Below are 12,746 nucleotides of genomic sequence, written 5' to 3' on the forward strand. Positions count from 1 at the left end.
GGCTGAAACAGCGGGAACGCGCCTCTCCTCTCCTCTCCTCACCGGGCCGGGCCGGGGTCTCCACCGTCACCCGCTCGGGGCTCGGGGACACCAGGACACGGGGACACGGGGACAGCGGGACGCGGGAGGGCGCGCGCAACCCCCGCACCTCCCCCCGCAGGCGGCGCGCGCCGAAGCCATTCATGAAAAAGTTGACGTCAGGCGGGTGGGCGGGGCCCGGGCCCGGGCCACGCCCCCCGGGGCCATTTAAGGCGTCGCGGCGGCGGGCGTGGGGCTCAGAGCGGCGGCGGCGGCGGAGTTGTGGCAGCGGCCCGTCAGTCCCGGGCAGCGACGCGCGTCGTCCCGCCTCGTCCCGCACTGTCCTGCAGCGCCCGTGCCGTGCCTGGGTGCCCCTCCCGCCACCCCGCGCCCGGGGCTGCCTCCGCCGGGACTTCATGTCTGTGCTGTGCCCCCTGCCCTGGTGAGTGGGCACTTCCCGCGTGGGGCGCGGGCGGGGGGGTGACGGCTCTGCTGCTGTGGCCGGGGGGCTCTTGAAGCGAAGCCGCTGCGTGTCTGCCGGGGCTTCGGCCGCCTCCCCTGTCCTGGGAGGAGGCGATGCATCGTGGGGTGGGATTTAGGGAAAGCGGAGGGAAGGCGGCTGGTGGCGGCGGCGGTGCACACGCCGGGCGGTGCGAGCCGGCCGATAGCGGGATGAGCCGCAATAGGGGGAACTGCGAACTGTGGGAGTTCACTTTCTCGCACTGGAAGCGCCATCAAGGCTGTAAAAGCCGGGCTGGAATTGGCGCCGCTCTCTCCGCTGGTGTGGAAGTCCCCGAGGTTGTAAAATAAGTCAGCGGGAGCTAAAGCACACCGGCTCGAACAACTTTAAAAAAAAAAATTATATATAAAAAAACTAATTAAAAAAAACCCCAAACCAAAACCCCCAGCGCTTGCACTTAACTGTGGTTTTTTACTTTCTCCCCGTCGGAGGGCAGAGCTGGAGGAAACGGAGTTAAAAGCGAAGCGCTGCCGCTGGAGCCTCCCCGGGTGTGCTTGAGCTGGGCTCCTGTGGGGAGAGTCAGGGAGGTGCTCCCAGGGCATTGGATATAGCTCCGGCTTACGAGGTACTGAGCTTTTTCCGCTGCCTTCCAAGGGGGGGCAGGAAGGAAGGGACCAGAAATAGACTGCCTACAGCCTCTGCTGCTCGCTTCGCTTTCCCGATGCCGCTTGAACCTTGCTCAGTCTTCCCGGAACCCCTCACATCACTGGAATGCTGTTTTTTGTTTCTAGCTCTGATTATCTGAGATCCGCTGAAATGACTGAAGTGATGATGAACACCCCAGCTATGGATGAGATCGGGCTAAGCCCCCGCAAGGATGGGCTGTCGTATCAGGTAAGTGCTTTGCTGACTGCTGAGGCATTAATCCCATGTGGAATTGCCTGGGCTGGACTGTAAATTTGGTCTAATGTACCTTTCTATAGCCTGACCTAATAGTAGGTCTTGCTCTAGTGAGAACTAGTCAACAGACTGGAATGTTTACTTGGCAGGAGATGGTTGTCTAAAATATCACTCGGTATCAGAGCGGGTTGGCAGAAGACTTGGTTGCTTTTGAAGTGATTGAGCCCCCACTCATTCAGCATTCCTGGGTCTCTGGGAGATAGGGAGATTGATTAAAGAAGGATTCATGCCACTCACTGGGCTGAGAGGACTCTTGAGATCTTTGTAAGACAGCATACAGTTGACCTGCTGAGAGCAGGAGGATGCTGTTTATATGGCATCTACATCTGTTTGATCTGTTTCTTGGTTTTCCTGACTGACATGCCCATTTGAGAGGGTTAACAGTCCTCTGTAAGATACAGTAAGGCCAGAGACAGCCTAAACAGAGCCTTGAAATGTCACTGGAGATATCAATACCTGAGGGCATGAGCTGCATTCATTCTGAAAGGTCTGAACAATGTAGTTAGCTGTTAGCCTCTAGATCAATGGCTGGGGTGAACAGATGGTCTTCAACCAGCTCAAGCCTCGATATCTCTTTCATTTCCTAGCTTATAGTTAATCAAAGTGCAAGTTATGCATCTTAGCCTACTAGTTCCATGGTTTCCTACACTTCCAGGAGACTTGTTGATGAAATCTAACACAGATGCTGAATGCTTGCAGATGACCTGCACCTGGTCTGTGCATTGGGTGACTCTTACCGGCAGATCCAGATGCAGCGTTCATCCTTTGCAGATGTTACACAACCTGCACAGAGGCAGTTGCTCTAAGTGTGCATCCAAATGAGGTGTGCTGCTCTATGTTTGCATATTTATGTCTGAAAAATGAGCTACAAGGCAGCAGCAGTTCACTGAAGCATGAAATCAACTGAACTTTGGGCCATGGCTGAGGCCTCCAGCAGAAGGCAAAGCTGTATGAAGAAAAAGGGGATGCATTGCTTTTTTTAGTCAGAATTCTGGCTCTGGATTGTGCATGATGTTTGGTTTATAGCTGTGCTGTGCTTCAGTGCTTGAGTTAGTGGGAAGCATGCAGCCTCTTTCCTCTTTTACAGTGGGAATGCAGAGGAATGAGAGAGGTTGTAAACCTGAAGCAATCAAACTTACCTCTGTGGGATGTTAGGTCATCTTTATGGGTCACCTTTTGAAGAGGCTTAACCCAGTCATGTCAAAGGCCTCTATTTACCTATCCAAATTTCCAGTGAGAGGCAGGATCTAGGTGCCCTGCTTTGTTCTCATGATTGCTTCAGCAAGGTTTTTTCCCCAAGTGCTAATGACCTTGATAAGTCTGTTTGGGCCAACTGGGGAACAGGCCTGTTTGGTTTTGAGTGGATCATCTGAACTGGAAGGTGCATGAGTCATAAATGCTGAGGACTCATATCAATGCAGGGTTCTTGCATCCTAGATCTCTTCTCTTTAGTGGTCTAGTCACAGATAACTTTTATCAAATGCCTGCAAGAGCTGTGAACTTCACCTTGATGTGAAACACACTGATGGCACCAAGAGCTGAGGTGTTGAAATGGAAGATCCTTATGGCACTAGGAATGTGTGGGCTGTGTATGAGGTCTGCCTCTAAATCAGGTTCATGTAAAGAGGATTGGAGAGCAGGATCCAGCCTTCCTTCTCTGACTGCTAGGCTGGGAATGTCACAGTGTAAGTCAAGGTAAGTTGAAAGCATCCTTAAAGGGTTGAAAACTCAAGTGAGAACAGCAAGGGCAAATCTGATGTAAATAGCATCATGGACTCTTTGTTCTGCCTCAGACTTTGTGCCTCATCTTGCTGATGGTGAGAGTTTGGTACATGGAAAATTGTATGCTAGTCTGAGGACTATAGTGCAATAACTTAAAACCAGACAGGGCTAATGGAGCATGACTGCTTCTACACTGAGGCTTGTTGTTCTAAGCTGCAACATCTTCTTCCACTCATCTGCAGTGTCAGTGTAACAGCCCTTGACTGGCTACAAGAGGCAGAAAATAGAAAAGTGTAGCCAGAACTAGGAGAGGCAAGGCTTTAGCTTCAAAAATTTCTCTTGTTCCTTTAGTAGAACTTGTATTTATTTTACTACAGAGATGACCTCAAACTGAGGTTCAAAATGCCCCCTTCAGGCTCTGTAGAGCAGGGACTGCCTGGGAATTGGTCTGTAGGATGCTGTGAGACTGGGAGCTGCTTCTGCCATAGGCAGACATGAAACCCTCTGGACCAGAGGGAGGTGGTACAGCAGCTTTGCTAGAACTGTAAAGCCCATCAATATCTGCTGCAGACAGACTTGTCCTACCAAGAGCACTGTTTCATAGTATTTTTGCCTTTACTTGGAAGTAAACTGAGTAAACAAGCTCTACCCTGAGTATAAACTTCAGCAATCCGATTCCTCTGTCCTGTGGAGTTCACTGAACTTCAGGGCTCCTGTCTGTCTTGCTGGTTATAAAGTGAACTTGTGTTGTTGACTTTTTCCTTCTGCTTGCTTCACCCTCATGCCTCTGCTCATGCCCTGGACTGTCTGTCAGTCCTAGACATCAGCTGAAGGTGTGCACTCCCCTCACTGGTGAAGCTTCCTGGCCTTTGCTGGACTGACCATTACTGCTCTTTAAGCAATGGTATGAAAAGTCAGACTGCAAAACTAATACCAGTGTTGAGTTGCCTGCACTGGCTTTAGTAACTTGTACAATTCTGTTTACAAAGCATGCTTTCTCAGTGTAGGAATGCCTTTTTTCCAGTTAATACACAAAATGCTTGTAAGCTTATGTGCTAATTTCAAAATCTTTCTCTGTAAGACAGCTCTTATTACTGTATTTGTGACAGGAAGCTGCTCTCTGAGCCCCCTGAAGATGGTTGAGCCAACAGATTGCAAGGGACTGAGCAGAAGTGAATGGTGAATTTGGGGCATGAGTCTCAGAACAGGGCAGCATAGACAAAACAGAAGATGTGACTGAAGAGATGATGTCATGCTGGGTCTTGTGCCTGCAGTGAGGAGCTATTTCTGGATCTTTAATAGATGTCCCATAATTCCCAAGGGACTTACTAAACAAAAAACTCGTTGAAATGCAGCTGATGGCTCAAGATGCCCCTGCTACAAACAGATGTGCCTATGGAGGGCTTCATGCACTTCCTGCCTGGCAGTCTCCAGCGAGCCAGGCCTTTTTTGCTGCTAGCCAGAGCTAATGTACCATTTGCTATTTTCCAGCCCCTAGAAATACCCGTTCTTTGAAGAGCCTCATCAGCACTCTGCCAGCTTGTCCTCTGCTGCCGTCTCGCAGCAGCACGAACAATGCCACTGAAACTGAGGCTGAATTAATCATTTCGTGGAGCTGTTGTCAAAACAGTGCCTTGACCTGAATCCCGCCTTGCTTCTTGGAAGTGGAGCAGGGTCTGAGCACAACTGAAAATACATTAATACCCAAAGTGTGTGTTTTGAGCAAATTCAGTGTCCTGAGTTGAGTGTGCTGCTTCACTGCAGACTGTCTGTCTGGCTGACTCGCTGGTCCTGTGGGACTTTAGGCTCCCTTTTAGGAAATTGGCCTGCGGAGGCTGAGCTTGCCTCATGCCATCAGCTGGGGTTTGGTTGTCATGGGGAGCTTGAGCTCTTTAAGTCATGATCGCATCATGCCGGGATCTGTCTGGGTTAATCACAGCCACAGCTAGCTGTGAATCACGTCAGAGTGGCTGAATCTGGGTAAATAGGCTTAACATTCCATCCAGGGTCTATGGAAAAAGCTTGGTGTCATGGAAGTCAATTTTGGTGAGTGTAACACCTCTTCACCAGCACTGGGGAAGCACTTACTTTCCCAGGGAGCTGTGGTGGTCAGTGCTGACGGGCTTGAGCTGTCTGCTGGATCCCTCCAATTAAGCTGGGAGACCAATGCATTGCTGACCCTAGGGCTGATGGCTGAGTGGAAATTGAACTTCCTCTGTAGTTGTCTTGTTTTCTTGTGAGGTCCTTCATGTCTGTGCAGCCTTGATTTGTGCAGGGGAAGTCCTGCATCACAGCTGGTGCTTGCTGCTGGGGAAGGTCTTGAGACTGGGCTGCAAAAAGGTGATCATAGCAAGCATGGTTACTAGACAAGACTGGTAGGCTGAGTCAGTCTTATTCCAGGGTCTGGGACCTTGAATGAAGACAGGAGCAGGATATGGGGTAAACAAATCCAAAACTAATCATGTTTGCAGCTCTGCTATGCACAAAACTGTTCCACTGAAACCCAACCTGAAGACCGCAGCTAATCGGAACACCTCAGTGTGTGTTTTTTCCTCCCTCCTTTGATACCTTGTTACTTTGTTGGAAAATTATTAGATGTATGAAGTTTCCTTGACACCATCCCTCAAGATAGGGCAATATGTCTGCTGCTGAGGAGTTATCATAGTTCATCAACCTGAGTCATGGGCTGCTGTGTGAACACTTGATGGAGCTCGGTTTCGAGTCATGACTACTGTGTGAGTAAATGTATGTATTGTAGCTGGAAAAGTCCTCCAGAGAGGACACAGAGAGATGGCCTAAATATTTCCTGAAATGAGCTTGTCATGCTTCTCAATGGCAGTAAAGTTTTGTTTTAAAAGCTTAAATGATGGTTTGGGATTTGGAATATTGGCTTGATACTGCTGAAGAGGCACAAAATTCAGCTTTGTAGTACTGGGAGAATGAGTGATGTGTACATCGGGGTGTATGCTGTACCTGAAGTGGTATGTCTGCCAGTACAGACTTCTCAGTCTTGTATAGTTCTACTGCAATGAAACAAAGCTTTCCCCCAAAACAGTAACTTAATTTGGAAAGATCTCATTGCCTTAGTCTCCCTGTAATACAATTTAAATAGTTTTCAGTCCCATGGGAGGAGAGACAAGCATTTTAACTATGGGTGTTGGTATGGAGTACACATGTGGAAGTTGTTTTGAATTTACAAGTGTCACTTGGATTATGGTAGTGCTGAGCTAATCCTCTTAATTGTCTGACATCTCTCCTGCTTTTGGTGTTTCTCCATCCCTGTGAATGCTGAGAGAGGGTTTGAGCCTCCCCAGGGCAATGAAAACTTTCCATTCTTGTTGCCAAGACTTCATTCAAGGAGAGTAGAGCTAGATCATCTGAAACAGAGGCAAACATGATCTTCTTAAAATCATTTCAAGTTTTGTTTCAAGTTCTGCTTTTTCCTGCCCTTTCTAGCTGCAAGGCAAGAGTTTGGTCAATTTGTATGTGATCTGGATTGGTTCTTGAGGAGAGCAGTTCCCCAAACATAATCTGGAGGGGCCTGTGAAAACCAGTCTTGCTGTTAGTGAGAAGCTTTGTTGCGTAGGGTAAGAAGATACATACATGTCCTCTGTGGGCTCTAGAGGTGTTGGATGGGTCTCTCCATGAGCTAGGAGTTGGGCCTCAGCTACAAAGGAAGGCTCTGCAGAAGCGGTTGCAGCCTCTCATGCAGTGTCATGCAAGTGAAGGGTAGGAAGATACCTTTGAGTTGCTGCTAAATTTGATTTTAGACAGCCATCACAACCAGTTGGTGGTTGTCACTTGTCCCCCCCACCAAGTGACCAGGTCAACCAAGGGAAGGCATCTGCCTCAGCTGTGTGCAAGGTGATGAATGAGAGGGAGAAGATAACCCATGCCTGTTTTGCTCTTTAGGTGGTGGGGAGGTGCAGAGTCTTCCTCCCACGCACCTGAGCTGAGTAATGTGACTAGAAAGGCTTGAAGGCAGGTTTTGCTGTCCTGGCTCCTGTGCCAGAGAGTGCAGAGCTTCCAGGTCAGAGCTGAGCTGCTGTATTCCCAGCGTGGACCTAGCTGCAAATTTGGGGAGGTTTTTTCTTTCCATTGTCTAAATCTGGAGTGGGACCAGATTAGGCATATGGAACCAACAAATGTAGCATGAAACTGCTGGAGTGGGACAGGAGAGAGCTGATGCTTCCCTATGTTTTTTTATGAAGAGTGAGTGGGGAGGCTGGTTGGGGTAACTTGTCCACCCATCTTTCTCAGATGTACAATTAGTCTTAATCTGCAGCCCTTTTTTCTCAGGTCCCTGTGCTTGGCCTGCTGTTGCCCTGGCTGTCACATTGAAGGAAATCTGCCTTTCTGTACTTTTTCCATTGACTGTCCACACCCCTTCAAAGGGCAGTTGCAACATCTCCCTTCATGCTGCCTCAACGATTAAAAAGCATGACTTAGTGGAAAAAATCCTGACCTTCTTGGGTTCGGCCTGTCCTGCAGCTGTTTGAGATAAGATTGTGCTAGGAGGTTTTTTTATTAAAAAAGCTGCACACCACATTTTGCGGATATTTGTTTGTAAGGAAATGACTACTACTTAGTTTCTGGAAAAAAAATCTGTCAGGCTATTTTCAAAGAAATTACTCCAATTTGACCTAATGTGCTTAAAATAATAGCAGCCAAAGGTTAGTTTAATTATTATACTGCAATTTTTCTTAAATAGGAGGCTATTTTCATGATATTATCAGCTTATGTAACCTCCTGAACCACACTTTTTTTTTTCCATTGCAACCTTCTAAACCGTGTAATGTCAAGGGTACTTTTTTCCTATCCTGAGTTTAGATAATGAGTTGATGCTTAGGAGTCACTGCCTGTACTTCCAGTAATGCACCGTGTGCCTGAAACTGCCTTTGTTTGCCTAAGCAGAAGCCACAAAGTTCCAAGGAACAGTTACAGTCTCACTTGTGCCAGGAGTGACTAATAGCAAGTAGCTCACACTGCAGTGCCCAGGTTGATGTGACCATGTTCGAGGACCTCACCTGCTCTTGTGCACCTGAAGAGCATGTGGGTGGTGGGTGCTGAGGTGGGAGCTGGACTCTTGTACCACTGTCCCCGGGACCAGATGAATGTGTGCAAACAGCCCCTGATTTGTTCATTACCTTCTGTTACCTCGCCTGACTTTGCATTAAGTTAGCATCCTGATGGCTGTCTCAGGTTGGCAGTCTGGTTGCCACAAAGCTTTGCGTGCAAGGGAGAAATGAGGCTGTATAGTAGAGAAGACTGAATATTGCCAAGGAGGGAATGGTGCAGTTAGAAGTTGCTAAGTCAAAGAATGAGTTGATAGGATGTTATTTAGTTTTTTGTGGCCAGGGCATCCCAAGGTGGTGGATACCCACGTGATTGGCACAAGGAGAATGACGCTTCATGGTTAATGCTCAGGGCTGCTGGATGGGGAGCCTGCTTTTGTAACTGGAACCACAAAGATCAAAGCAGATCTTGCTCTCAAGCTGAGGCTGAGGCTGGCAGCGCTGCTCCCTGCGAAGATGCTCTTGTGACTTTCTTGAATGCAGACAGTGTTCAAAGAAAAGTACAGCCACCTGAGTTCTCACCCCGTCTGTAGCCTCAAGGGGAAAATGCATTTTGTCATTATCTTCTTTGGGGTGTTTAAATGCAACTGTAATGTGAAATGGGCACTCTGATAAAATTGTTTGAAATAACAGGTGGTAATTGTTTAATCCTCTGGTTACCTGTGAGGAGATCTGATGTGGCAAGTGGCTTTTGTCAGCCAGCAATTCCCTTCTGGAAGAGCTGGAGTTTGTAGCTGTTCCCCTAGTAAGTTACCTATAAGTAATACCAGCTTTTCTGTTCACATTGCAATCTAGTCAGGCAAAGCTTCTGGTAACACTTCACCAGCAGTCTTTCCTGTACCCACATTTCACCTCAATTCCTAGTAGGATCAAAGTGTGCATCCCAGTGACACTACCAGCAAATATGGGCCTTGGTGCTTCTGCAGTGCTTGAGCTTTTGCATACTTATGGCAAGCTATGGATGGGAGGGGATGGATAAGGTAGTGGTCTGTGCACCTTGAGAGGCTGGAGAGAAGGGAGTCCTCCTATTCCTTGCATCAGAAATATGGTACATAACTGCTGGCTATGTCACAGGTACCTCTTTCCTGAAGAAATATGGTCCAGTAGCCAGCCCTTCCATACAATGAGTGTGTCTTCCTGCTGAGTTTCACTGCTGATGTATGGTAGCTGTAGCCTGCAGAATGCTGCCAAAATTATCTCTAAAATGCAGCTGAGCTGCTGTTTCAGGCTGGCATTGTGGCCCTGGAGCGATACCAGACACAGACCCTTGCTGCAAGGGTCTGGACCACTCTAGCCCTGGGTTGCCATGTGCCTCCTCCTTTCCAGCAGCAGAGCCTGGAGAACAAACCTGTTCTCATGTGCAGCTTGACCAGCAGCAGGAAATGAGATCTCAGATTCTCTGATCAAGATAGCTCAGTGTGCAAACTCGAGAGCATTAATGCAAAAGCAGGGCTGGGGGAGTGGGGCGTTTGGATAAACATCCAAAAGGGCAGATACCTATTTGCTGAGCACTATCCAAGCAAGCGCGTGCTTTGGAAGCCTCTTGGGCAGTGCTCATTTCCATTACTTGGCGACTCGAAAAGGTTACTTACAAGTGCAAGAGTATTCCCATCACTCTGTGGTTGACTCTGTGTCCAGACTAGTCTGCCCTGAGGACCTGAGTGTCCTGAGTTGGGTTTTGGCTAAGACTGTTTGAATGCAGCCCCTCTCACAGACTGCTCCTTGGCTCTTTCAGATCTTCCCCGATCCCTCAGACTTCGATCGTTACTGTAAGCTGAAGGACCGTCTGCCCTCGATCGTGGTGGAGCCGACGGAGGGTGATGTGGAGAGTGGTGAGCTGAGATGGCCGCCTGAAGAGTTCCTCGTGCAGGAGGAGGACGAGGAAGAGGAGGAAGAAAACTGTGAAGACGCAAAGAAGGACAACAAGGAGCAATAAATGGCATCTGAGGAAAGGCAAGGGACAGCACCCTTCTGAAGGAAGAGCCACACTTTTTTTGAAAGTCTTTTTAAAAAGACAAGTTCAATTTTGCACCTGCGAGATCTTAGTTTTTTTGTATTCTCTGTATCGAGAACTGAAGCCCTCGGTGTCACCAGACCTCCTGAGGAAGGAAGGAAGTAACGCAGAGAAATGTTTGCTGTTCTCAAGATCATTATCTGTATTTTTCCGAGGCGGAGGCAGCAGTGAAATTCCAAGCACATGGCATAGGGTGACCACCCGAGGACTGCTGGAAGGGGGGAGCTCGGGGAGGGGGAGGAAAGTTGGCGATGGCAGCATTTGGCTGGGAGCTGCCTCTGGCTAAAAGCATGAGAACAGAGCTGTAATATCTCAGATTTGCCTTTCTTACAGCTTCCATTTTGTGTGTTTTGGGGGTGGAAGGGTGTCCATAGCGAAGCATGGCTAAATGCTCTAGTGACAAGGGGCCTGTAGCTCTCCCCGGTTTGGCACCTCCTAGGGTAAGATGAGCGTCCATAAGAGTAGTTCGGTTTCTTGCTCTCGCTGTTGAGCCTGTTTTCCAGCCACTTTTTTCCCAAAGCTATTTACTCCCCCTGTTTGCCTTTAGACTCTTACATGCTGAACAGCTGCATTTGCAGGATAATGTTAGGCTGCTGCTTGTCATCTCTACTGCGATGCCCTAGTTTATCTTGCAGGTGGTTAGTGTGAGGTGATGCTAAAGGTGCTTCTGTCTGCAGCAAGAGCTCATGTAGGTTTGAACACCTCAGATTTTTCTCTCCTATTTGCTGAGGCTGCTGTGGTTGGTCTCATGTCATATGGCACCCAAAGGAGGTGGAGATTTATGCCTCCTTACCTTGGTGTCCTTGAGGTTGTAGGGTTTCATGTCTCTTAACTAGCTGGTCAATGGGCTTGTGAGGGTTGGGGTGGGGTTGGGGGGGTCTCCTTCGGCTTTGCACTGCAGGGCCTCCTCAGTGCAGGACAGGCTGGTAGCGGGGTGTGTTGTGGGGCTGCCAGACCTGGAGATCATCCAAAGACAAAACACCAGATCTAGTGTGGATCACCAGTGGGAGTTGTAGGAGGGGTCTCTTGGGAGATGATTAGTCTGGGTGTCCTGAGACAAGATGTGTTTCTGCTTCTTAGCAAGGGTGAAACATTGATGGTTTTTTAATGAAGTGCAGACTGTCTTGTGAAGTCTGTGGTTGTGTCCTCTTCACCATATCCTGCCTCAAGGAGAAGTCATTGCCTCCATTTGAGGAGAAGGCCAGTCTGCTGCCAGACAGGGTAACCTGCTACTTTCCTGGAAAGGGATGATCTTGCATCTTTGGGGACCAGCTCTGGAGCCAGTGGTCTTGGGATAGGACAAGAACAGTTACCACCTAAACCAAATCTGGGGTCATGGAAGAGAAAAAAATGTCAAGGCCTTAACCAAACTTCCATAATAATCCCAATGCCACCCCCCTTTGCTTATAACTCGTTCCATTTTTAAAATCTATTTGGACGTGTGTGTATTTGTATTTTTAATACCTCATGAGTAGTTAAACGCTGGTGGGGTTTGGGAACCGCTTTTAACATATTGGCAGGATTGTTTTAGTCTTGTCTTGCTTGTGTTTAAACATAATGGCAATAATTTATCAGCTCTGTGTAACTGTTTCGGACAGATCGGAGTTTGGAGATGAGTTAGCACAAAGCAGGAGAAATTCAGTGTTCCTACACTGTGGCTGGTCTCTGGTCCAACCATGCAGACCCAGTTATACACACTCCCTGCCCATCTTGGTGGATGGCTGATCACTGAATGGTCATGATGTGGTGATACCATTTTCTCTAGTGATGGATTCAGCTGTTGTATCTGTAACACTTGTTCTAGTCTTGCTGTCTTACTGGAATGAGCTTGTACACCTGCATACCAGCCAGTTGTCTTATTTCTAAGTGTTACTCTCTATTGGTCTCTACCATCTGTACCACCAAGTCAAAGCTGTATATCAAAGATATTATTACTATGTGGGCAGCAGTGAGATGGCAATCCTTGGACTTCAGACCTGCTGTCTGCCCTAAAGACTTGCATATTTCTGTCTGCATCTTTTTTTTGGAAGTATTGTGTATATTTCTATTTGTTGTTGAACGTATCTAAAGAACAAAGCACTCCAGTAAAACTCCTCCTGTTGTATGATATACATTCTATATTTCTGTAATTCTTTTTTGAGCCTCAGGGAGAAGCTAGCATTTTTTTCAAACTACATTTTTGTCACTGTGACAGTTGTAAATAAAGTTTGAAAATGCTTTCCAAACATACTGGCTTTGTTTTTACTGCCAGAGTGGGTTGGGATGGTTAACATTCCGGATCATGACCAGTCCTTGTGTTTCAGATCTTAGGTGTGCTGACTTGCAAGGCTAATGCCAGTATCTGAAGAGGCTCATGTCTGTCAGCTGAGGCTCTTCTGTGAGCCTGGAGATGCTGTTTTCATGCATGTGGCTGCCCTCAGATCATGCCTTATGGCATTGTAAACCTGATCGACTTAGAGTGAGGGGCGGCATGTTTGCCTTCCATCTTCCTGTTGCT

General features: G+C 47.9%; 1 protein-coding gene across 1 annotated transcript; it reads left to right on the top strand.

Moving 5' to 3' along the window:
- Positions 1-294: 294 nt before the first annotated feature.
- On the top strand, positions 295-12,476 carry LBH (limb bud and heart development). Its single transcript, XM_027659260.1, has 3 exons — positions 295-460; positions 1,270-1,372; positions 9,971-12,476. The coding sequence occupies exons 1-3, from the start codon at positions 435-437 to the stop codon at positions 10,169-10,171; spliced, it is 330 nt and encodes a 109-aa protein (XP_027515061.1). The 5' UTR covers positions 295-434; the 3' UTR covers positions 10,172-12,476.
- Positions 12,477-12,746: the final 270 nt, after the last annotated feature.

The sequence above is a fragment of the Corapipo altera genome, unplaced genomic scaffold, assembly GCF_003945725.1.
Source record: "Corapipo altera isolate COAL_440 unplaced genomic scaffold, ASM394572v1 48, whole genome shotgun sequence".
Taxonomy (NCBI): Eukaryota; Metazoa; Chordata; class Aves; order Passeriformes; family Pipridae; genus Corapipo; species Corapipo altera.